This window comes from Electrona antarctica, assembly GCF_951216825.1.
Source record: "Electrona antarctica genome assembly, chromosome: 21".
In the NCBI taxonomy this organism is placed as follows: Eukaryota; Metazoa; Chordata; class Actinopteri; order Myctophiformes; family Myctophidae; genus Electrona; species Electrona antarctica.
In genome coordinates, this window is record NC_136802.1 from 39,875,131 (window position 1) to 39,898,300 (window position 23,170).

The window sequence follows — 23,170 nt, forward strand, 5'->3', positions numbered from 1 at the left end:
CGCGGAGGGGGTCCGCGGGGGTCCCCGGCCCTATCTCGGCCGTCCCTTGTCCGTTTCGGACGGGGGGAATCTCGTTCGAACCGGGCGGTGGCAATAATTGGAAATGACACGTCCACCAGGGGGAAACCTTGACCAGGCTATGGTGAGTATGCCAGTATGGCCACTATATGCGTGTACTATGTTGGCAGCAGTGCTCCGTTCACGTTTGTTTATTATATTAGTGCTGTCTGCCGTGATACCTGGCTTAATATGGTCAATACTGAATCAGTCTAAAATATGCTTTGGCGGCCCCCCCCCCCCCACCTCTTGCTATAGACAGACATGACTTGACATGACATGACATGATGTGTGTCAAACAATTGTCACACATGGATGGATGATTATCCTTGTTTATTTATTTATTTCCGGGGGGAATGAATGAATGAATGAATGAATGAATGAATGAATGAATACATAAAAAAATAAAAAAATGGATGGATGGATGGATGGATGGATCATATTTCCGGGGGCATTTCTCTCCAGGTGAGGACAACGCCATCCAGTCAACCAACTATGGATGTCAGAAGATCAGGCATCATCTCGTATGTTGTTCTTCTTCTACTACTACTACTACTACTACTACTACTACTACTACTACTACACACTAGGCATGCCACGGTATGAGATTTTACAGTACGGTACGGTGCCGGTATTGAAAACCTATATGTAGGCCTACATATCTTATTTTTTTATTTTGACCTTTTATGATAATTTTAATTTTGTTATTTGTCATGTGACTTGTCATGATTATGAATTGATTACCCAGGACCGAATGGAAACAAGACTGCAAGGACTTTTTTCAGTGATCCCTTTGGACATGTGTTTGACTGTACCCTATACTGATTACATTTCTGCCAATAAAGTATTCAATCAATGAATCAATAGCTATTCCCCACTGTATTTCACTGTACTATGGCTCCCCCTAATGACCGTTTTGTACCCTGCACGCTGTAGTGCAATCTGTGCATGCTCACAACTGCATGCCTCTGTGTTGACACTTGACAGTTCACACTTTTAGTTTAGTACATGTGGAAATATGGAATATACAATTGGATCTGGGTGTCTTTCAGCAACACTAACTCAAAGGTAGGAAGCAACTTTTCAATCTACTGCAGCTGTGTGGTGAAAATAAATGTTTTGCCTTAGTCTGGGAGTGGAGTTGCACTACATGCGCGCAGCATGCGCCGCCCACCAACGCTGTATTAAAATACCGTAAGCTCGGAAATCTCACGGTATCAACACCGTGGCTTTTCCTGTCGCGGTATTACCGAAATTCGGTAAACCGCGGCATGCCTACTAAACACACACACACACACACACACACACACACCTCACATTTTGCTTATGCAAATTAGTGGGCTGCGTCCCACCTACTTGTGGGTGTGGTTTCGAATACTTTGTGGGAGTGGCTTATGCAAATGAAGGGGAGTGGTTTCGGCTAATTTGTGGGAGTGGCGTGGTATGCAAATGAAGGGGAATGGTATGCAAATGAAGGGGAGTGGTATGCAAATGAAGGGCATGTTTCGGCTACTTTGTGGGATTAGTTTATGCAAATGAAGGGGCGTGGCATGCAAATTAAGGGGAGTGGTATGCAAATGAAGGTGCGTGGTATGCAAATTAAGGGGCATGGTATGCAAATGAAGGGGCATGGTATGCAAATGAAGGGGCATGGTATGCAAATGAAGGGGAGTGGTATGCAAATGAAGGGCATGTTTCGGCTAATTTGTGGGATTAGTTTATGCAAATGGAGGGGCGTGGCATGCAAATTAAGGGGAGTGGTATGCAAATGAAGGTGCGTGGTATGCAAATGAAGGGGCATGGTATGCAAATTAAGGGGCATGGTATGCAAATGAAGGGGAGCGGTATGCAAATCAAGGGCATGTTCCGGCTACTTTGTGGGATTAGTTTATGCAAATGAAGGTGCGTGGTATGCAAATGAAGGTGCGTGGTATGCAAATGAAGGGGAGTGGTATGCAAATGAAGGGGAGTGGTATGCAAATGAAGGGGCATGGTTCCAGCTACTTTGTGGGATTACTTTATGCAAATGAAGGTGCGTGGTATGCAAATGAAGGGGAGTGGTATGCAAATGAAGGGGAGTGGTATGCAAATGAAGGGGCATGGTTCCGGCTACTTTGTGGGATTACTTTATGCAAATGAAGGTGCGTGGTATGCAAATGAAGGGGAGTGGTATGCAAATGAAGGGGCATGGTATGCAAATTAAGGGGAGTGGTATGCAAATGAAGGGCATGTTTCGGCTACTTTGTGGGATTAGTTTATGCAAATGAAGGGGCGTGGCACGCAAATTAAGGGGAGTGGTATGCAAATGAAGGGGCGTGGTATGCAAATGAAGGGGAGTGGTATGCAAATTAAGGGCATGTTTCGGCTACTTTGTTGGATTAGTTTATGCAAATGAAGGGGCGTGGCATGCAAATTAAGGGGAGTGGTATGCAAATGAAGGTGCGTGGTATGCAAATGAAGGGCATGGTATGCAAATAAAGGGGCATGGTATGCAAATGAAGGGGAGTGGTATGCAAATGAAGGGCATGTTTCGGCTACTTTGTGGGATTAGTTTATGCAAATGAAGGGGCGTGGCATGCAAATTAAGGGGAGTGGTATGCAAATGAAGGGGAGTGGTATGCAAATGAAGGGGAGTGGTATGCAAATGAAAGGTGCGTGGTATGCAAATGAAGGGGCATGGTTCCGGCTACTTTGTGGGATTAGTTTATGCAAATGAAGGGGCGTGGCATGCAAATTAAGGGGAGTGGTATGCAAATGAAGGTGCGTGGTATGCAAATGAAGGGCATGGTATGCAAATGAAGGGGCATGGTATGCAAATGAAGGGGAGTGGTATGCAAATGAAGGGCATGTTTCGGCTACTTTGTGGGATTAGTTTATGCAAATGAAGGGGCGTGGCATGCAAATTAAGGGGAGTGGTATGCAAATGAAGGGGCGTGGTATGCAAATGAAGGGGAGTGGTATGCAAATTAAGGGCATGTTTCGGCTACTTTGTGGGATTAGTTTATGCAAATGAAGGGGCGTGGCATGCAAATCAAGGGGAGTGGTATGCAAATTAAGGGGAGTGATATGCAAATGAAGGGCATGTTTCGGCTACTTTGTATGATTAGTTTATGCAAATGAAGGGGCGTGGCATGCAAATGAAGGGGAGTGGTATGCAAATGAAGGGGAGTGGTATGCAAATGAAAGGTGCGTGGTATGCAAATGAAGGGGCATGGTTCCGGCTACTTTGTGGGATTAGTTTATGCAAATGAAGGTGCGTGGTATGCAAATGAAGGGGAGTGGTATGCAAATGAAGGGGCATGGTATGCAAATGAAGGGGCATGGTTCCGGCTACTTTGTGGGATTAGTTTATGCAAATGAAGGGGCGTGGTATGCAAATGAAGGGGCGTGGTATGCAAATGAAGGGGCATGGTATGCAAATTAAGGGGCATGGTATGCAAATGAAGGGGAGTGGTATGCAAATGAAGGGCATGTTTCGGCTACTTTGTGGGATTAGTTTATGCAAATGAAGGGGCGTGGTATGCAAATGAAGGGGCGTGGTATGCAAATTAAGGAGCATGGTATGCAAATTAAGGGGCATGGTATGCAAATGAAGGGGAGTGGTATGCAAATGAAGGGCATGTTTCGGCTACTTTGTGGGATTAGTTTATGAAAATGAAGGGGCGTGGTATGTATGCAAATGAAGGGCGTGTTTCGGCTACTTTATGAAAATTTGCCCCTTCATTTGCATAAACCAATCCCACAAAGTACCACTCCCCTTCATTTGCATATCACACACCTTCATTTGCATAAACTAATCCCACAAAGTAGCCGGAACGATGCCCCTTCATTTGCATACCACTCCCCTTCATTTGCATACCACTCCCCTTCATTTGCATAAACTAATCCCACAAAGTAGCCGAAACATGCCCCTTCATTTGCATACCACTCCCCTTCATTTGCATACCACTCCCCTTCATTTGCATACCATGCCCCTTCATTTGCATACCATGCACCTTCATTTGCATACCATGCCCCTTCATTTGCATACCACGCCCCTTCATTTGCATACCACTCCCCTTCATTTGCATAGCACGCACCTTCATTTGCATACCACGCACCTTCATTTGCATAAACTAATCCCACAAAGTAGCCGGAACCATGCCCCTTCATTTGCATACCACTCCCCTTCATTTGCATAAACTAATCCCACAAAGTAGCCGGAACCATGCCCCTTCATTTGCTTACCACTCCCCTTCATTTGCATACCACGCACCTTCATTTGCATAAACTAATCCCACAAAGTAGCCGGAACCATGCCCTTCATTTGCATACCACTCCCCTTCATTTGCATACCACTCCCCTTCATTTGCATACCACGCACCTTCATTTGCATAAACTAATCCCACAAAGTAGCCGGAACCATGCCCCTTCATTTGCATACCACTCCCCTTCATTTGCATACCACGCCCCTTCATTTGCATACCACTCCCCTTCATTTGCATACCACGCACCTTCATTTGCATAAACTAATCCTACAAAGTATCCGGAACCATGCCTCTTCATTTGCATACCACTCCCCTTCATTTGCATACCACGCACCTTCATTTGCATAAACTAATCCCACAAAGTAGCCGGAACCATGCCCTTCATTTGCATACCACTCCCCTTCATTTGCATAAACTAATCCCACAAAGTAGCCGGAACCATGCCCCTTCATTTGCATACCACTCCCCTTCATTTGCATAAACTAATCCCACAAAGTAGCCGGAACCATGCCCCTTCATTTGCTTACCACTCCCCTTCATTTGCATACCACGCACCTTCATTTGCATAAACTAATCCCACAAAGTAGCCGGAACCATGCCCTTCATTTGCATACCACTCCCCTTCATTTGCATACCACTCCCCTTCATTTGCATACCACGCACCTTCATTTGCATACCACTCCCCTTCATTTGCATACCACGCACCTTCATTTGCATAAACTAATCCCACAAAGTATCCGGAACCATGCCTCTTCATTTGCATACCACTCCCCTTCATTTGCATACCACGCACCTTCATTTGCATAAACTAATCCCACAAAGTATCCGGAACCATGCCTCTTCATTTGCATACCACTCCCCTTCATTTGCATACCACGCACCTTCATTTGCATAAACTAATCCCACAAAGTATCCGGAACCATGCCTCTTCATTTGCATACCACTCCCCTTCATTTGCATACCACGCACCTTCATTTGCATAAACCAATCCCAGAGTAGCAGAAACATGCCCTTCATTTGCATACCACTCCCCTTCATTTGCATACCATGCCCCTTCATTTGCATACCACGCCCCTTTATTTGCATACCACTCCCCTTCATTTGCATACCACACCCCTTCATTTGCATAAACTAATCCCACAAAGTAGCCGGAACCATGCCCCTTCATTTGCATACCACTCCCCTTCATTTGCATACCATGCCCCTTCATTTGCATACCACTCCCCTTCATTTGCATACCATGCCCCTTCATTTGCATACCACGCCCCTTCATTTGCATACCACTCCCCTTCATTTGCATACCACGCCCCTTCATTTGCATAAGCCAATCCCATAAAGTAGCCGAAACAGGCCCTTCATTTGCATACCACTCCCCTTCATTTGCATAAGCCAATCCCACAAAGTAGCCGAAACACGCCCTTCATTTGAGACTTTGAGACTTTGACGCGAATGTCGCAGAACAAATCCGAGACCATCACCACGGCCGGGTCGCGGCCCCGGTCGCAGCCGTATAGGTTTCGGGCCAAACGGACATACGGTCGCGGCGGTAGCCTTGAACGAACGCCTACAAATTGCCGACTTTGACGCGCGACAACGCGCCAACGATAAAACATCACGGTCCGACGTTCGGATATGTCGGAGAGCCAGCTGAGACGAACGGTTCGGTGTCTCGGACGTACACCTCCGACAGTCGTACAAAACGTCCTTCACTTTGGCTCTGTGCATGCAGACATGTCATAGACCCATAGACTCTAACAGCGTCCTGGCTGAAAAAGTGAAACGAGACCGCGCCTCCTAGAAAGGTCACCCGAGGACGTTCTATAGATCCACGCGTGCGTCTCCGGGAGCTCTATAACATATCCGAAAATCAGCCCGGAAGGCCTCACCGTCGTGGCGTTCCAGTCAAGCAAAGTTTTTACGTTCACGCGTTCCTACGCCAACGATCGTAAGTCTGTTTGGGATGGGCCGAACACCTCTGCGATCGCGGCGACGAGCCGATCGTCATGATGGTCTGAGTTTTTTTCTGCGACCTCGGGAACCTCAAATCTGACCCAAGGCCTAGCATTGCAGTGTAGTTCCCTTTATCGGACACTTGTAAGAGTCCCACAAAATCGAGACCAACGCCATTTTATTCGCCATGGCCTGAATATGGATATTCGGGGGTGTTACATATTTAAAAAAATATCTATCACTTAATTTTTAAGGCATTTGGCCCAAAGGTCACCGTGGCAGTCTTTCGGCTGACCTTTGACCTTTGCAAACGTCGTGGAAATTTGAGACCGGTTCCATTGGATTCGACATGTCCTGAATATGGATATTGGAGGTTCTTACATATTTTTAAAAATATATATCACCCCGTTTTTTAAAGAATTTGGCCCAAAGGGTCACCGTTGCAGTCTTTTTGCTGACCATTGACCTTTGCAAACGTCCTGGAAAGTCGAGACCGGCCCCATTGAATTCGGGACGCTCTAAATATGAATAAAATGTCTCGTTTGCGAAGAATAGGGTTAGAGAACATGTTTTAAAGGTGTGTTTTGTCTGTTTTCACTTCTGTGGAGAGAGGGGAGAAAGGAGAGGAGAGGAGGGAGAGAAGAGGCAGCCTTTTTGCTGACCATTGACCTTTGCAAACGGCGTGGAGAGCCCAGACTGACGCCATTGGATTCTACACGCTCTAAATATCAATAAAATGTCTCGTTTGCGAAGAAAAGGCTTAGGGAACTGTTTTAAAGGTTTGTTTTGTCTGTTTTCACTTTTGTGGAGGAGAGGAGAGGAGGGCCTCTCCGCTCACTGGCCATGTAATATCTATATCTGGCCACAGATGGGCTGTGGCGCTGTTCTGAAATCCACTGCCATTTGACTGTATTTTATTTGACTCTCGTTTGTGTGTGTGTGTGTGTGTGTGCGTGTTTTGTGTCGTATCGTGTCGTCTCGTTCATCTGTTTACTTTACTTATTCACAGCTAAGAATCACATCAAGGTCTGTGAAACAGTGAATGAATAGCTGACTCTGTCGCGATTTTGGCTTTTTAAGTTGTTTATGTTTTTGGAGGAGATTAATGCCCTGGATTATATGTTTTCGTGACACACATGGAGTCCCGAGAGGCAGCAGAAAGTGACAGGTACGGGTCGTCCCTGTGATTAAACGTGATTCTGTTCTTTGGCTATATAGAAGTGTCTATTTGTACATCTCTAAATGTTTTGATGAATTGAACAAGGTGGACCCTCTTGTAAACAAGTGTAATGCTTAATTGGGTCGTCCAGAGAGAGAGAGAGAGAGAGAGAGAGAGAGAGGGAAGGTAAACAGCGGGAGAACGTAATGTAAAAATCTGGAGAGAGCTTCAGTTTGAGCTACATGATGAACGCACAGAGAGAAACGTGACATGCGTGTTAAAAGAAGCAAACAGAAGAACGTGGACATCGATGGAGAAAACAGTGAACCAGTCACCAGTTTGAGTCATTGTTTGGCTATGGTTTAGCCTAGCTTGTCTATATATATTGACACTTGAAAGAAGACAGTTTAGTGCTGTATGACTTGCAACTGAGGACAAGTTTTATTTTTGTTTTAAGTTTTGCCAAAGTGAGTTTAAGTGACACTTTCTGAACGCTTGTTTTACCGCAATTTCGGGACTACTACAAACTGGTTCACAGTGTGCAGGAGACCACACGCAGCACACGCACGCACGTGCATGCCAGTTGAGGAGGAGGAGGACACGTTGGATTCGGGAATCATTGGTTCATATCACAGAGTACAGCCAGACTGTAAGCAAGGAAATTAACTGACCACTGACTGTGCCATAATAAGAGCTCCAACATGCGCGCCAACGATGGTACCATAGACTTTAAGAACTACTGTGGTCTGTGAATTTATAATTTGGTTTATTCTCTGATTGTGTTCAGGGTGGGGGCTCAAGAGCTAATAGTACCTTATAGTGTTAGTGTTGTTCAAGTTACAGTATAGCTACATGTTATGTCTCTGTGGCTACCTGAGGTCTCTTTTTGGTCACCCTAGTGAGAACCTAGACAACGAGAATGTTGGTATTGCTCCTCCCATGCTTTTCATTAACCTGATAATTAATGTGAGTAAGGCTGATGGGAGGGCTACATAACTATAAGCATTATGTTATACTTTAGCTATTGAAAAATAGCAGACCTACAAGTGGAACCGAGTGCCGCGCTGTGAACTTGTAGGTCTGCTATTTTTCAGCGTGGCACTTGTAGGTCTGCTATTTTTCAGCGCGGAACTTGTAGGTCTGCTATTTTTCAAATTGCCGACCTTGATGCGCGACAACGCAACAACGATAAAACATTACGGTCCGACGTTCGGATATGTCTGAGAGCTAGCCGATACGAACGGTTTGGTGTCTTGGATGTATGCCTCCGACAGTCGTACAAAACGTCTTTTTGGTCACCCTAGTGAGAACCTAGACAACGAGAATGTTGGTATTGCTCCTCCCATGCTTTTCATTAACCTGATAATTAATGTGAGTAAGGCTGATGGGAGGGTTACATAACTAAGCATTATGTTATACTTTAGCTATTGAAAAATAGCAGACCTACAAGCTCATTGCCACGCTTGTACAAAACGTCCTTCACTTTGGCTCTGTGCATCGGACAGCTCACAGACCCATAGAGTTTAACAGCATCCTGACTGAAAAAGTGAAACGAGACCCCGCCTCCTAGGAAGGTCGCCCGAGGACGTACTACAGTTCCACGCGTGCGTCTTGGGGAGCTCTATAACATATCCGAAGATCAGACCAGAAGGCCTTACCGTTGTGGCGTTCTACAGAAGCAAAGGTTTGACGTTCGCCCGCGCCATGTCGACTAGAAAGGTCGCCCGAGGACGTACTACAGTTTCACGCGTGCGTCTCGGGGAGCTCTATAACATATCCGAAGATCAGACCGGAAGGCCTTACCGTTGTGGCGTTCTACAGAAGCAAAGGTTTGGCGTTCGCGCGCCACGTCGACTAGAAAGGTCGCCCGAGGACGTACTACAGTTCCACGCGTGCGTCTCGGGGAGCTCTATAACATATCCGAAAATCAGACCGGAAGGCCTTACCGTTGTGGCGTTCTACAGAAGCAAATGTTTGACGTTCGCGCCCGCCCACGTCGATGATCATAAGTCCGTTCGGGATGAGACTTATACCGCTGCGATCGCGACGACGAGACAATCGCCGTGATAGTCTCGCTTTTTTTCTGCGACCTTGGGAACCTCAAATCTAACCCTAGGCCTAGCGTTGCAGTCTAGTTCCCTATATCGGACACTTGTAAGAGTCCCACAAAATCGAGACCAACGCCATTTTATTCGTCATGTCCTGAATATGGATATTCAGGGGTGTAAATAAATAAATAAAGGGATAAAATTGTGGGATAAAAATGTAAGAAAAAAAAATCAATGCTGCTCCCTTTTCGTTTTCTCATTGTAATGTGTGGTGTGTTCTCATTCCCCTTCCTGCTCCCTCTTCCAATCCAGACCTCGTCGTCCTCCACCGCCCCTCACGAGGAGAGGAGTGACTCCTCCTCCGGCCGCCCCAGGAGCAGCCACGGCCCATCCTCCTCCGAGGAGGGCTTCCGCTCGCCTCCTTCGCCGCCTCCCTCCAAGAGAACGCATGGCTCCTGCTCCTACTCCTCCTCCTCCTCGTCCCGAAGGAGCAGACGAGAGCCGAGTCCCCCGTCTAAGAGACGGAGGAGAGAGGAGGAGGAGGAGGAGGAGGAGGAGGATACTAGAAGGGTGAGTGACTCGCAGTGGTGTAAAGTCACCAAGTACATTTGCTCAAGTACTGTACTTAACCCATTGAGACCTGAGGACGATTCTACAAATGCCTTCTAAATCCTGACATTCATTCATATTCAAAGATTTGCGCCACATTTTCACGATTTTTCAAAAATAGCAGACCTACAAGCTCGTAGCGCGCCACTCGGTGGCGCGCTATGAGCTTGTAGATCTGCTATTTTTCAATAGCTAAATTATAACATAATGTTAAAACCACCAAAAGGGGTTCCCGCCCCAAAATGGGTTAAGACACTTGATTTGTTTTTTTGTTTTATTTTTGTTTTACTGGAGTGTTTTCCATTTTCAATACTACTTACATACATACTTCTACTCCTACACCACAACTCAGAGGCAACTATTGTACTTTTTATGCCACTACAATTATTTGTAAAACTTTAGTTTGATTACAAAACATACATACATACATACATACATACAGTAACCACTTCAGTCCTCTATTCATTTCAGCCATGTTCACATTGACACATTGTGAGCTTGTAGATATTTTCAAATGTTTTTTTTTTATTTGTGAAATGGGACATTCTGCATAATGCTTACTGTTAAACGTTTTGGTACTTTAAATACATTTTACTCGAGTACATTTTTAACTCCCCAAACTTTGACTTGTAACGGAGCATTTTGTGCATTGCCCTGTTGATTCCACCACTGGTGTGTTTGAACCAGTAACTCTAGGTATTGGCACATGATGTGCATGCAGACACACATCCTGATACGTGAAGCATGTTATGATTGGCATTACGATACGTTGCAATGCCGTAATTTACTGAAAATATCAAAATGTGGCTGAAAATGCCAACCAGCTACATAATAGCCCATTGGTAGACTGATGCAGTAGTATTATGTACAACACACAACGATAAGTTATTATGTGACTACTGTCTTTCAACATACAGTAACCATCTATAGCATATGTGACCGGGTCTGGCAAATAGGCCCTCATCTCGACCAGAGTAATTTTTCAGTTTTTTACAGATTATTAAAGTACAGAATGTAAGCTTTCATATGATGTATCATTCAATGAAATTGGAAAATATTTGAAAGAGATATGACCATTTCAAAATGATTGTGCTGTTTTACCCAAAGCTGAGAAAATCCCCTTTGAATGTTCACAACATTTCAACACCTAGAGCTGGCTAGCCTACTTTGACTTATAAATGTATACATTTAATTTGCCCAAATCAATAATCTGTTGGAATGAAAACCTTCTTCAACATTCAAGCTGTGTTAATATGAAAAAAAAACGAAAATCACAAAAAAAAGAGATCCAGTTTATTTTAGATTTTCTGCCTTTTCATTATAGGCGAGATGAGGACCATTTTGCTAGACCTGGTCACACATATGCACGCAAATAATACAGACGCCATTCAAATAGGATTTTAGCTGAGCAGGATTCCCCCTTGAAATATAATGAATTAACTGTTTGACAGCCAGCCCGGCTACCCAATTGGCTACACCCCCGGGTTATGGGATATAACCACGGTCGGTTATATAACACTTGGCTGTCTCAAAAAAAGGGAGATTTGTGTTTAGTTTAGACTATCCCATTTTCGGGCGGGAACCCCTTTTGGTGTTAGCATTATGTTATGCTTTAGCTATTGAAAAATAGCAGATCTACAAGCTCATAGCGCGCCACTCTCGGTGGCGCGCTACGAACTTGTAGGTCTGCTATTTTTGAAAAATCGAAGAACCACTGACATAGAAACATAGCTTTTTCAGAAAACTGTCAGGATGTAGAAGACATTTTTAGAATCTGATCTCAGTTCAAAATGGGCTATTCAATCAATGATGATGATATAATTTCTCCGCACTTTACAGGGCAGGCATTCCGTGGCTGACGAGTCGTTCATCCCGGATGACTTTGGAGAGTTTGTCACTTTGGACGAGGTTGGATTTGTGGAGGACGAAAGCTCCTTTTGTCTTTCCGAGTCGGAGGAAGCGGCCGAGGAAACCTCTATGTCTGCCTCGTCCACAAAACAGAGCGAACCGAGCCACGGCTCTGGATTAATTTCGATTTCTCCGGAAACTCAGGAGTCGTCTATAACCGCGCCTTCCACCACCACCACCACCACCTCCCTCTCTTCTCCATCCTCCTCTTCTACTCTCGCCAAGTCCTCCGCTTCCTCTCCGTCGGCTGAAACCCTTTCCTCCCACATCGCTCGTAAATCGCCGCAGAGAAAGACGGCCACATCTCCGAGTAGATCCGCCGTCAAAGACGTCAAACCGAATCCCCCCCGCCGCAGCACGCGTTCGTCCGCCCATGCCAACGCTGAAGCGACGAAAGCGACAAAGGCGACAGACACGGCGGCCGAGCCCCTCGGCGTCCCGGTCACAGAGGGTGTAGTTGCAATGCCAGACCACACGGTGTCGGCAGAGACGGCTGCGTCAGAGACACACGGGGAAGACTCATCAGAGACGCATCCCTCCGCACAGGGAGGAGAGGGAAGCCAAGCAAAGAGTGACTCTCCTCGTCGGGAGAAAGAGAACCAAAGCAGTGCCTTGTCCTCTCTTAAGCACGGCCTTGATGAAGACCACCTCGGGACGGAGCCAAATGAATCTAGTGAGGAGGGGAAAGACCGAGGGGACGAAAAACCTGAAAAGTTCCAAATTCTCGATTCAGTGGAGCACCAGGCAGATGAGGAGACTGGCCATCCTGGGGACAGCGGTGGTGCACCAGAAGGCCAGCAGCCTGAAACAGGAGACCCGTCTTCACACGAGGGGCCCTATCAGGTTTTAGACAGTGTCACAGGGGAAGACAAGAACGCAAGTCAAATTGACATGAAGGAGTCTTTCCAAGTGTTAGACAGTATCGACGAAGATCTGACGGCTGTTGACGCACTAGTCAGTCATGCTGATCAAACTGTCGGGGGTGACGGACACCCAGAAATGCCTCTGCCGGAAGAGGAGCCTTTCCAGGTGTTGCATGCCGTTGACACTAGTCAAACAGAAGAGGACGAAGACACATTCCAAGTAATAGACTCTGTCGACAACTGCTCAGATACCGAAGACAAGGGAGGACAAACCAGGACACAGAACAGAACGAGTGCAAAAGACAAACCGACAAAGAAGACCGGGGCCACTGCGGCGGCATCCAGGAACGAAAGGAAAGGCAAAACATCCGACAGACTGTCCCAAAGAGGGTACACCCCATCGAGGAAGGGTGACACCACAAAGGAATTAAGCAAAGAGGAAGGAGCATATGAGGTCGTAGATTCTTTTGAAGAGGAGCCAAGCAGAGACTGTCGAACCCCAGAACAATCTAGCAGAGGGAAGGACAAAAGAGCGAGTGCGAGACACAGTCGAGCGGCTGAAAGAGACGACAAGCGGACGAAGAAGGGCAAGACCACAGCGGAAACGAGAGAAACGGGGGAGGAAGATGAGGTAGAAGAGACCTCGTATCAAATTATAGATTCCACTGAAGACGAGCAAATCGGCAGCGAGCTGAAGGAAGGGATGACGGGGGAGGAAAATCAAAAAGATGATAAACCAAGCATGAAGAACAGCGATGCCTCTGTGGCGTCCAAAACGCAGGAAGAGGCTAAAGACCAGGAGGAAGAGGAGCCTACCTACCAGATCGTCGACTCCTTTGAGGACGAGCAGAGCGAAGGCGTCTCGCATTCCGACGTTTCCGGCAGAGGAAAGCGATCAAGTAGGGTGACGAGAGCAGACAAAAACGACAATGCCACAAAGAAGACCGAGGGTGCTACGAGACAGCCCCAGAGAAGAAGAAGCGAAAGAACGTCTAAGACGGAAGACAAAATGACAAAAATGGACGTCTCCGAGTCTGTGCAAAGCAAAGGACTTGGTGACGACGTCACCGCTACCGAAGGAGCTGCCGCTGAACAACGACCCCGAAGGGGGACGAGAAGCGGCAAGCCAGACCACACCAAACTGGATAAAAAGGACGGCGTCGAAAACCAGGGGGAGGAACGGGAAGGTGTGTATCGCGTGGTCGATTCTGTGGACGACGAGGTGCCTGCTGACGTCGTCGCCGCCGCCACTGCACAACCTCCCACCAAAGGAAAGACGGCAAGAACCGGCAAGAAAGATGGCAAAATGTCTCAAAAGGACGACGCAAAGAAGAACGACGCCCCCGTCAGAGAACCGGAGGAGAAGGCGAGGGGAGAAGGCGAGAGAGAGGAGGAACGGGAGGCCACATATCAAGTTGTCGATTCTGTGGAAGGCGAGACGGTTCCTGATGATGTGACCACGGCTGAGGAGACTGCTGCCGAACAACGGCCCAGAAGAGCAACGAGAACCGGCAGGAGAAACGACGCCAACGCCGCGAAAAAGGATGACACGCCATCGAAGATGAAAAGTGACGCTGTGGCCCCTGTCGGAGGACCAGAAGGGAGAGGAGACAAAAAGGAGGAGGAACAGGAGGCTACGTATCATGTGGTCGATTCTGTGGAAGACGAGGCGCTTGATGCTAAGAGCGCTGCCACCGAACCACGGCCCAGAAGAGGAAGGATGGCAGGATCCAGCAAGGTAGATGACAAAATGTCTGAAAAGGATGAAGCTCCTATGAGGAAAAACCATGCCCCTGTCGGAGGATCTGAGGAGACGGTGGAAGGGGAGCGTGAAAGCGAGGACGAACAGGAGGCTACCTACGAGGTCGTCGATTCTGTGGATGACGAAACTCCTCCCGATGACGTAATCGCAGCTGAGGAGCCTGCCGCTGAACAGCAAACCAGGAGAGGAACGAGAGACGTCAAGAAGGATACCAAAATGTCTAACAAAGACGACATTCCTGCGAAGAACGACGCCCCTGCCGTAGAACCCGAGGAGAAAGTGGGAAAAGGAAGCGACGGAGACGAGGAACAGGGGGCTACATATGAGGTCGTCGATTCTGTGGATGACGAGACGCCTCCCGATGACGTTACCGCAGCTGAGGAGACTGCCGCTGAACAGAACGTAGAATCCGAGGATAAAGTGGGAAGAGAAAGCGACGGAGAGGAGGAACAGGGGGCTACGTATCAACTTGTCGATTCTGTAGAAGACGAGGCACCTGATGTTGACATCACTGCCACTGAACCATGGCCCAGAAGAGGACTGATGGCCAGCAAGATGGATGACAACATGTCTGAAAGGGATGAAGCTCCTACGAAGAAGAACGATGCCCCTGTCGGAAAGCCCGAGGAGGCGGTGGAAGAAGGAGAGCGTGAAAAAGAGGACGAAGAGGAGGCTACATATGAAGTCGTCGATTCTGTGGACGACGAGACGCCTCCCGATGACGTCATCGCCGCGGAGGAGACCGCCGCTGAACAGCGAGCGAGAACCAGCGAGAAAGATGCCAAAATGTCTCAAAAATACTCCAAAATACTCCAGGCATTGGAGGGGCTAGCAGCCCTCAAATGTGACGCTCTCGCGAAGATGAGGAATCTTGCCGTTGCGTCCGAGGAGAACGCGGGGAGAGAAAGCGACAGAGTGGAGGAACAGGGGGCCACGTATCAAGTTGTCGATTCTGTGGAAGACGAGACGCTTCCCGGGGAAAGCGCCGTGCCGCGGCCCGGAAGAGGAGTGAGGACGAGAACCGATGAGAAAGACCACGCCCAAACCACAGGGAACAACGCCACGCCACCAAAGACGAGTGACTCCGGAGAACCGGGAAAAAAGGAGAGAGGAGAGCAAAGAGGAAAAGATGAAGACAACAGGCGGGGAAGAGGAAGAGACACGACGATCTCCGCCGGCGCCGATGCGGGGTCTTCCCCTAAACAAATGAAGGAACGGAAAACGGCCGAGAAAGAAGAAGAAGAAAGCGAGGCAATGGCCGGCGACCTGGACGCAGTGAGCGACGAAGAGGAGAACTACCCCGACGACGCGGCAGAGGAGGAGGAGCTGGGCAGGCGGCAAGCTGCCACGATGTGTAAACACGCGGACACGAAAGAGAGGGAGAAGGAGAGGGAACGGGAGCGGAGGAGGAGGAGGAGCAAAGACAGGGAGAAGCGAGAGAAGGAGCGCAGGTGCAGCAGCCGGAGTAGCACCCGCAGCCGAGGAGCAGGCGGAGGTGACGGAGAGCGGAAGAGGGGGAGAGAACAGGAGGAGGAGGAGGAGATGGGTCTTGTGACCCTGGATGAGGTGGGGGCAGACGAGCCCGGAGAAGGGGGTGAGGAGGACGGGGAGAGGAAGGGGGATAGTGAGAATGAAGGAGGAGAAATGACCGAGGGAGATCTCCAGGCACTGGTCACTCTGGACGAGATCGGAGATGAGGAGGAGGAGGAGCAGAAGTGTGCAGAGGTGGAGCCCTGTCCTTCTGGCCGCAAGGATGGATCGGAAGACGCCTTCAACCCAGAGGTAAAGGTTTCGTTTGAAATGATTCACTTTGAGTCACTTTTTAATTAGCAACTGTTTCCATCTTAGTTTCCTTCTATATATTTCACCATCACTTTTTCCCTTGCTTCATCTTTCTCTATTTCTCACCACAGCTCTCTGGAATTTAGTTTTGCCAATTTCATTATGACATGCCCTTTTTTGAGGGGTGATAGCCCCTCCTATGTCCAGCTTTTGGTGTGTGTGTAAACACAAACTTTGTCCTAACACAAACAGTAAATGCCATTGACAATGAATGGACAATTTTTTTGTAAACACAAATATTGCGTAACACAAACATTGAAGACGCAAATTCTGATTGGCCAGAATGAGATGATGTAAGAGCGCCCCTCACTTCACACAGGTGTGATTTTTATTTTGAAGGCACACCTCAAAAGGTTGGTGACAGGTGTTTAGGACAAAGTGCATATAATAAAAAGGGTATCTTTGAATAACAAAGAAAATAGTCTCGCGTAACTATTCCACAATCTACGAAGGCTATATAGAGTCTGGAACTACACGTCCCAAAATACGAGCAAAGAAGCTGGCATTTCCGTTCAGGCCTGACGTCGAAATAAAAAGAAAGTTCGCTCTGAAAGAATATATATTCAAAGATTTGTGCCGTATCTTTACGATTTTTCAAAAATAGCAGGCCTACAAGCTCGTAGCTTGTAGATCTGCTATTTTCTAATAGCTAAAGTACAACATAATGCTTAGTTAAAACACCAAAAGGGGTTCCCGCCCAGAATGGGTTAAACAATATATCCATTTCTGCTAAGCAGCAAGCTATATATGCTTGGATATGCTTGGATTTCGATTTATATTAGATTCATCGATTGCTCATAATCAGAGCTTCCGTGCTCCAGACTGTATGACGGAGGCATTTGAAAACTGTGGGAGACAACAGTCTGTCCACGCAAGATTACAAAGAAAAGGACCCGCAGTTTCAGTCATTAGACCTTCACCAGGACGGACAATACAGGGCACATTATGATAAGCCCAGAACAGGGATGCTAGGGTTAAAAGAAAGTTGTTGTTTTTTAAAAATCTAATCTCTCTCTCTCTCTAGCTTCCAGTCGCTCTAGGTGGTGATGAAGGGGACAGAGATGAAGATCAGACCAAGATTCCCTCCAGTGCTGCTGCTGAACCAAAGGATGACGACGAAACAGGTTTGTGTGTGTGTGCATATTATTCGCACGTGTATTACCTCCATCATTGATGTGGTTTCATTCAAGTTCTCTCTCCTCAACCCCCTACACTCTGTCCCTCTTATCTCCTCAGATGAACAGATGAACTTTGTGACATTAGACGAGGTAGGAGAGGAGGAGGAGGAGGAGCAGGAGGAGGCAATGGTGACCAGGAGACGACGAGTCAGGACGAAGAGGGGGAGCAAGCAGTCTGGTACACACACACACACACAAACAGGTGCACAGAAAGAAACGGATACACATACATGAATTCAATCATTCATTCATCCTCTGTCATCCCTCCACAGTGGTGAAGGGCAGGAACACGCGGAGCAGTGCAAAGCAAGAGTCGTCGTCAACCGCCGCCGAACTAGCACCTCCCACCTCCACCGCCGCCTCCGCCACCTCCTCATTGGTCAAAGTTCAGGAGCCACAGCCCAGAAGAAGAGCGAGAACTAGAAAGAAGGGCGAAACCGCCGAAAAGGACGCCACGCCGCCAGAGAAGAGTGACGTCGGAGAACCACAGGGCAAGGACGGAGGAGGAGGAGGAGGAGGAGGAAGAGGAAAAGAGGCGGAAGACGACGGCCATGCCAAAGGAGACGCAGCGACCGTCTGCACCGACACGGAGTCCTCCAAAAAACCAACGCAAGGACGGAAAACAACCGAGAAAACAGAAGAAGAGCGTCAGGCGAGGGCCAGGGTGAGCCTGGAGGAAGTGAGCGACGAAGAGGAGCATTACGAGGATGAGAATAATGATGGTAAATGATGTACTAGTCCTAGAAATGTACTTAAAACTGCATCAGTGATTGATTAGAGAATGAATCAACACAGTAGCCTATATAATCTTTGGCCAATGGCCATACATGAAACCACAGTGGAGTAGCCTTACCTTGATAATAGGGACTTTAAGCAACGACTGTTTTCAGGACGGCTCCGCTACGCGGAAGTCGCGCGTCAGCTAACTTAATTCCGATATTGCTTAATTCTTACATGCGCTGGACATGATCAGCAGTGGAAAGAGGAAGGTGCTGGAGCAATCTGTGTTATTCTAAAACCGTGGTATTCTAAAATGGTTAATATGACATATGGTATTAGTGTTATTTCTTCATTCAGAGCATGCCAACACATTACACAGCATAAGAGAGGTGATGGAGCAATCGGTGTAAATGTATGACGGCTATAATTTCAATAAACATGGTTATGACATGGCGTTGTAGTGTAAACTGTAGGTTCTCCCGTAGTAGAAAGGGCTGCGACAGAGAGCAGGTTTATGTATCGAGCACCGATCCATTTCCGGTTGCCGTAGCCGACTGCCGTATCCGTCGTTGCTTATAAAGTCTCTATTTTTACACAAGGCTGCCTCACATTATATTAAAGCAATTGGCACTCCAACATGGGTTATATCATGAATATTGTCATGGCTTGGGGTTTGATCTCTCTCTCTCTCTCTCTCTCTCTCTCTCTCTCTCTCTCTCTCTCTCTCTCTCCACCCCCTTCTCTGATAGAGAAACATCGATCTCAGTCTCCCACTGTTGCTGCTGACTTCAAACTGCCTCCCTTTGCACCCAACAACCCCATCGGTGAGACACACACACACACACACACTATGCTTTCTCTATCATATAGTCTTTTTCTTTCACTCTTTCATCTCCATCGTGTTGTCTTTCTTTCACCCGTTTCATATAGTACCGTTCTTTTTCTCTCATCTCTTTCATGCCCGTTTTCTCCCAGGGTTGGAGTTTGTCGTCCCTAAGACCGGATTCTTCTGTAACCTGTGTTGTGTTTTCTATGAGAATGAAAACACAGCCAAGGATCTGCACTGCAGTACCCACGAGCACTACAAAAACATGGAGGTACGCACAAACACGCACTACTATACATATATACAGTAGGCTTAGGCAGTTCTATGAATGTCATTTTTACCTCATTTATTTTTCTTTTTTTTGGTTGACTGCTGAAATAACCTATGCAAAGGTTTGCAGTGTCACTCTGACATATTGTACAATTACACACACACACACACACTGTAATCCAGGGGTGGGCAACTGGCGGCCCGGGGGCCACATGCGGCCCCCACCTTCACTTAGTGCGGCCCGCAGGTTAATATCAGAATACTATTGATTTCAGCGGTTGCAATTCCAAACATGCAAACATGACCTGCTTTAATTATACTTAATGACTAGTATTAAATGACTAGTACTTAACTAGTATTAGTAGTATTGTCTTTTTGTGTACAATTTGTATTTAGTTCATAACGTTATAATAACTAAAACTAAATCCATTTGAAAATCAATAAAAAGGTTACTTTTCAGGATTCTAATAAAATAAAAGCAAAAAATAATTCAGTATTTCAATTCAAATATAGCAAAAATAGCTGATCTACAAGCTCAAAACGCAGCGCCACACGTTTTGAGCTTGTAGATTGGCTATTTTTTGCTACGACAGTAATATGCAATGCGGCCCTCTGGAGTGAGTGTGGAAATATAGCGGCTCTCTCCATCGTCAAAGTTGCCCACCCCTGCTGTAATCGATGCTTTTTCCTGACTCTTAATTTGTTCTCCTTTTTAGAAACATTACCAGAAGTTACAAGGAGGACCAGGCCATTGTGCTGCAGTCTCCGCCTCCGACTAACCCTGACTGCGGTCTTCATTCTGGTTGATGCAGAGTAAAGTCAAACGTCACTCATGTAGACTGTCGAGCGTCACAGATACATGTCGGCAGCAGTCTGACACCATATACTGCATTTGTTTATTTTCACGACACCTTTCTTTAACATTTAATATAGGAACAGATCTCAAAACAAAGGGAAGGATCTCATTTTCGTTTTTCAAATACATGATCTGCAATGACGACGACATAGAATAGACGTTATCATTGGCCCAGGTATTATACATCGTGTTTATTTATCTGACCTCGTTAAGGGTCAGTATTACCAATGGTAAAGTAAATCCATGTGTCTCAGTACAATATACACTGTCTGTACAGTGTGTCTCAGTACAATATACACTGTCTGTACAGTGTGTCTCGCCCAGAACGCTCGCTGGAGCCCTGTGATTACGGTATTAAGCCATTTAGGCCTGACGTTGAAATAAAACAAACATGTAATAATATATATTCAAATATTTGCGCCACATTTTCACGACTTTTCAAAAATAGCAGACCTACAAGCTCGTAGCGCGCCACCGAGTGGCGCGCTACGAGCTTGTAGATCTGCTATTTTTCAACAGCTAAAGCATAACATAATGCTCAAAACACCGAAAGGGGTTCCCGCCCAAAATGGGTTTTGCCAACTTTCTGACTTTACCCCTGGCGTCCCGATTTTGGGCAAAAAACGTGCAATAAAATAGAGGAAGCAAGACTTTTTTGCTGCACAACTATAGGCATAAATTATCATAGGAAAACCGTGTTTCAAAAGTAGCAAACGTGTTCAAATAAATAGCGAAAATAGAGGAAGCGAGTATTTTCACTGCACAACTAGACATTACCGCAGATTATCATGGGAAAAACCAGGTTTCAAAAGTAATCTCCAGGCTTCGGTGGTAATGGAATGGTCAGTGTGTACGCCTTGTTCTGATTTAATTTTGTAAAAAATAAAATAAAAAAGGAAAACTGCAATTACAGCTTTGGTGAGTAGATAAATGAGCTTCGGGGTGAGAAATGACCATCAGACAGTGGCCAAACACTGGAAAAACGATGGCACTACCAGAACAAGTACTCCGTCCTTATTTGGAGGTCCCAATCTCTTCAAGAATCTGGTTTTCTGATAAAGGTTTTTATAGATGTTGGTGATTTTTTTTTGGTTTTTGCCAGCCACTGTTGCCTAACGATAGAGTTCCCTGAACTCGTCAGTTCTAATCCAAGTTTACTCTCTTATCGTATGATACTAGACTGATATTTTTGTTTTTCTTTATAGTTTGTCAAGAGTCATGTGCTTATATGCAATGTGGGATACATGATTTGCATCCCTGTAGGGATCCAACATGACTGCTTGTTTTCTGTTCAACAAAATGTACCTTGTTTAATTAATCATTATATAACTGTAAACCGAAATGAATAAAATTTGAGTTCATCATTGTGTTGCGGGTTATTTTCTATGGATGGTTTGATGGCAAAGAATGTGGAAAGATGTGTTGGGGTGAGGATGAATGGAGAGAATGGTCATTGACTTAATTATCTACAGGGGTAACTGATTATTCCTGATACTTGTGATGGATAGATTGAACAAAATCACATTGTTTTTCAAGTTACTTGTTATGACGCTTATCATCCTCTTGCACACCTCCAAAATTACCATGGCTCTGACGTAATTCTTTCGACCAGGGTTAAAACGGATTAACTGAAATTGCATGTGAAAAGCGTGTGCAAGGGTCATAAGAGTCGAGGCTGTCACCTCTGTTTTGTATTTGTGTTTAGTTTCTACTAGGCAACGTTAATTCATTTCAGAGATGGAACAAAGTCCCTATTTTGCAGAGAACGGTCCCAAGTCAAGACTGTAAAGTCCTAAACCTTTTGTTTCCAGTACATAAATCATGTGCATTTTTCAAATTTGTATTTATTTTTAAACTAGTTTCTTCCAGTCCAACAGAACGTATGGACAGGGTTTAACCGAACTATGTCATACAAAATCTGCACAGAGTGAAAATATAATCCTCCGCCTGCTCCGGCCTCCTGGTGGGGATACTTAACCTAGATTGGAACTGGAACACTAAGATTGAAACTGATAAATATGTAGGCCTACTCTTCCTGACTGACTGAAATTGACCACGCACCTGACAATGCATTCAAGAGCTGGAGAGACCCTAGCTGTTACTGAACAAACACTATAGCAATGATATTACTATATACTACTTTGTTTTAACCAATACATATAATACTTGTACCCTAGTGTCCCTATTATGGGGGCAGACATCTGGTGAAAATAGCAGATGTGGGCTTGTTGATCAAATATTTTTATAGTGAAGACAGAATCGAGCCCTGTGGGACTCCGGTCTAGTATAGGGTTTCAGTGCTTAAAAGGTCAAAGGTAATGATTAGATTTCATATTAAGATAATTAATGAAACCCATAAAAAGCACAAAGGATATAGTATTGACTTCTGTTCCAAGGAATACATTTAGTGGGATATAGTAGTAGTCAGTGGAAGAACTACAAACACACACATCTAACTTCTGGGAGCTTGCTAAAAGTATCATTTAGTTTCACAATATACAAAAACCAACACGTTCAGCATTACAGTAGTACATTGGACTAGTAGTGCAACATCGTATTGTATTTCACAGTCAGCTAGTACTTACACTGATCAACCACTAGAGGGAGACAAAGTTAATATAATTCTGTACAGTATATGATACAATTCTCCATACAGTTAATACACAAGGAATTACAATGATGCCCACCACAACATAATGCAAGTATTTCTATTTGATGTATGTGACAATGCAAATGGCACACTGCCTGTTTAACTAATTGAAAGAAAGAGAAAATCAAATACAAGAGATTTGTCCCTAATTCCCTTCAGGGATTCAAATGAACTAGTTCCCAACATTCCTAACATGTCAAAACAATTGGAAAATAAAATCCCAAC

At 45.9% G+C, this 23,170-nt stretch overlaps 1 protein-coding gene across 1 annotated transcript in view; it reads left to right on the forward strand.

The window, feature by feature from the left end:
* LOC306914379 (uncharacterized protein) overlaps positions 1 to 21,659 on the forward strand; it is a gene marked incomplete at its 5' end in the record, with an annotated part of 25,227 nt that extends 3,568 nt beyond the window's left edge. The window contains 9 exons of the mRNA XM_079491374.1: positions 7,959 to 8,062; positions 9,774 to 10,031; positions 11,910 to 16,385; positions 17,470 to 17,569; positions 17,682 to 17,801; positions 17,896 to 18,345; positions 19,093 to 19,167; positions 19,319 to 19,440; positions 20,156 to 21,659. Of these exons, the coding sequence (XP_079347500.1) occupies positions 7,959 to 8,062; positions 9,774 to 10,031; positions 11,910 to 16,385; positions 17,470 to 17,569; positions 17,682 to 17,801; positions 17,896 to 18,345; positions 19,093 to 19,167; positions 19,319 to 19,440; positions 20,156 to 20,218 (5,768 nt within the window). The 3' untranslated portion in view covers positions 20,219 to 21,659. The remainder of the gene's footprint in view (positions 1 to 7,958; positions 8,063 to 9,773; positions 10,032 to 11,909; positions 16,386 to 17,469; positions 17,570 to 17,681; positions 17,802 to 17,895; positions 18,346 to 19,092; positions 19,168 to 19,318; positions 19,441 to 20,155) is intronic.
* Positions 21,660 to 23,170: the final 1,511 nt, after the last annotated feature.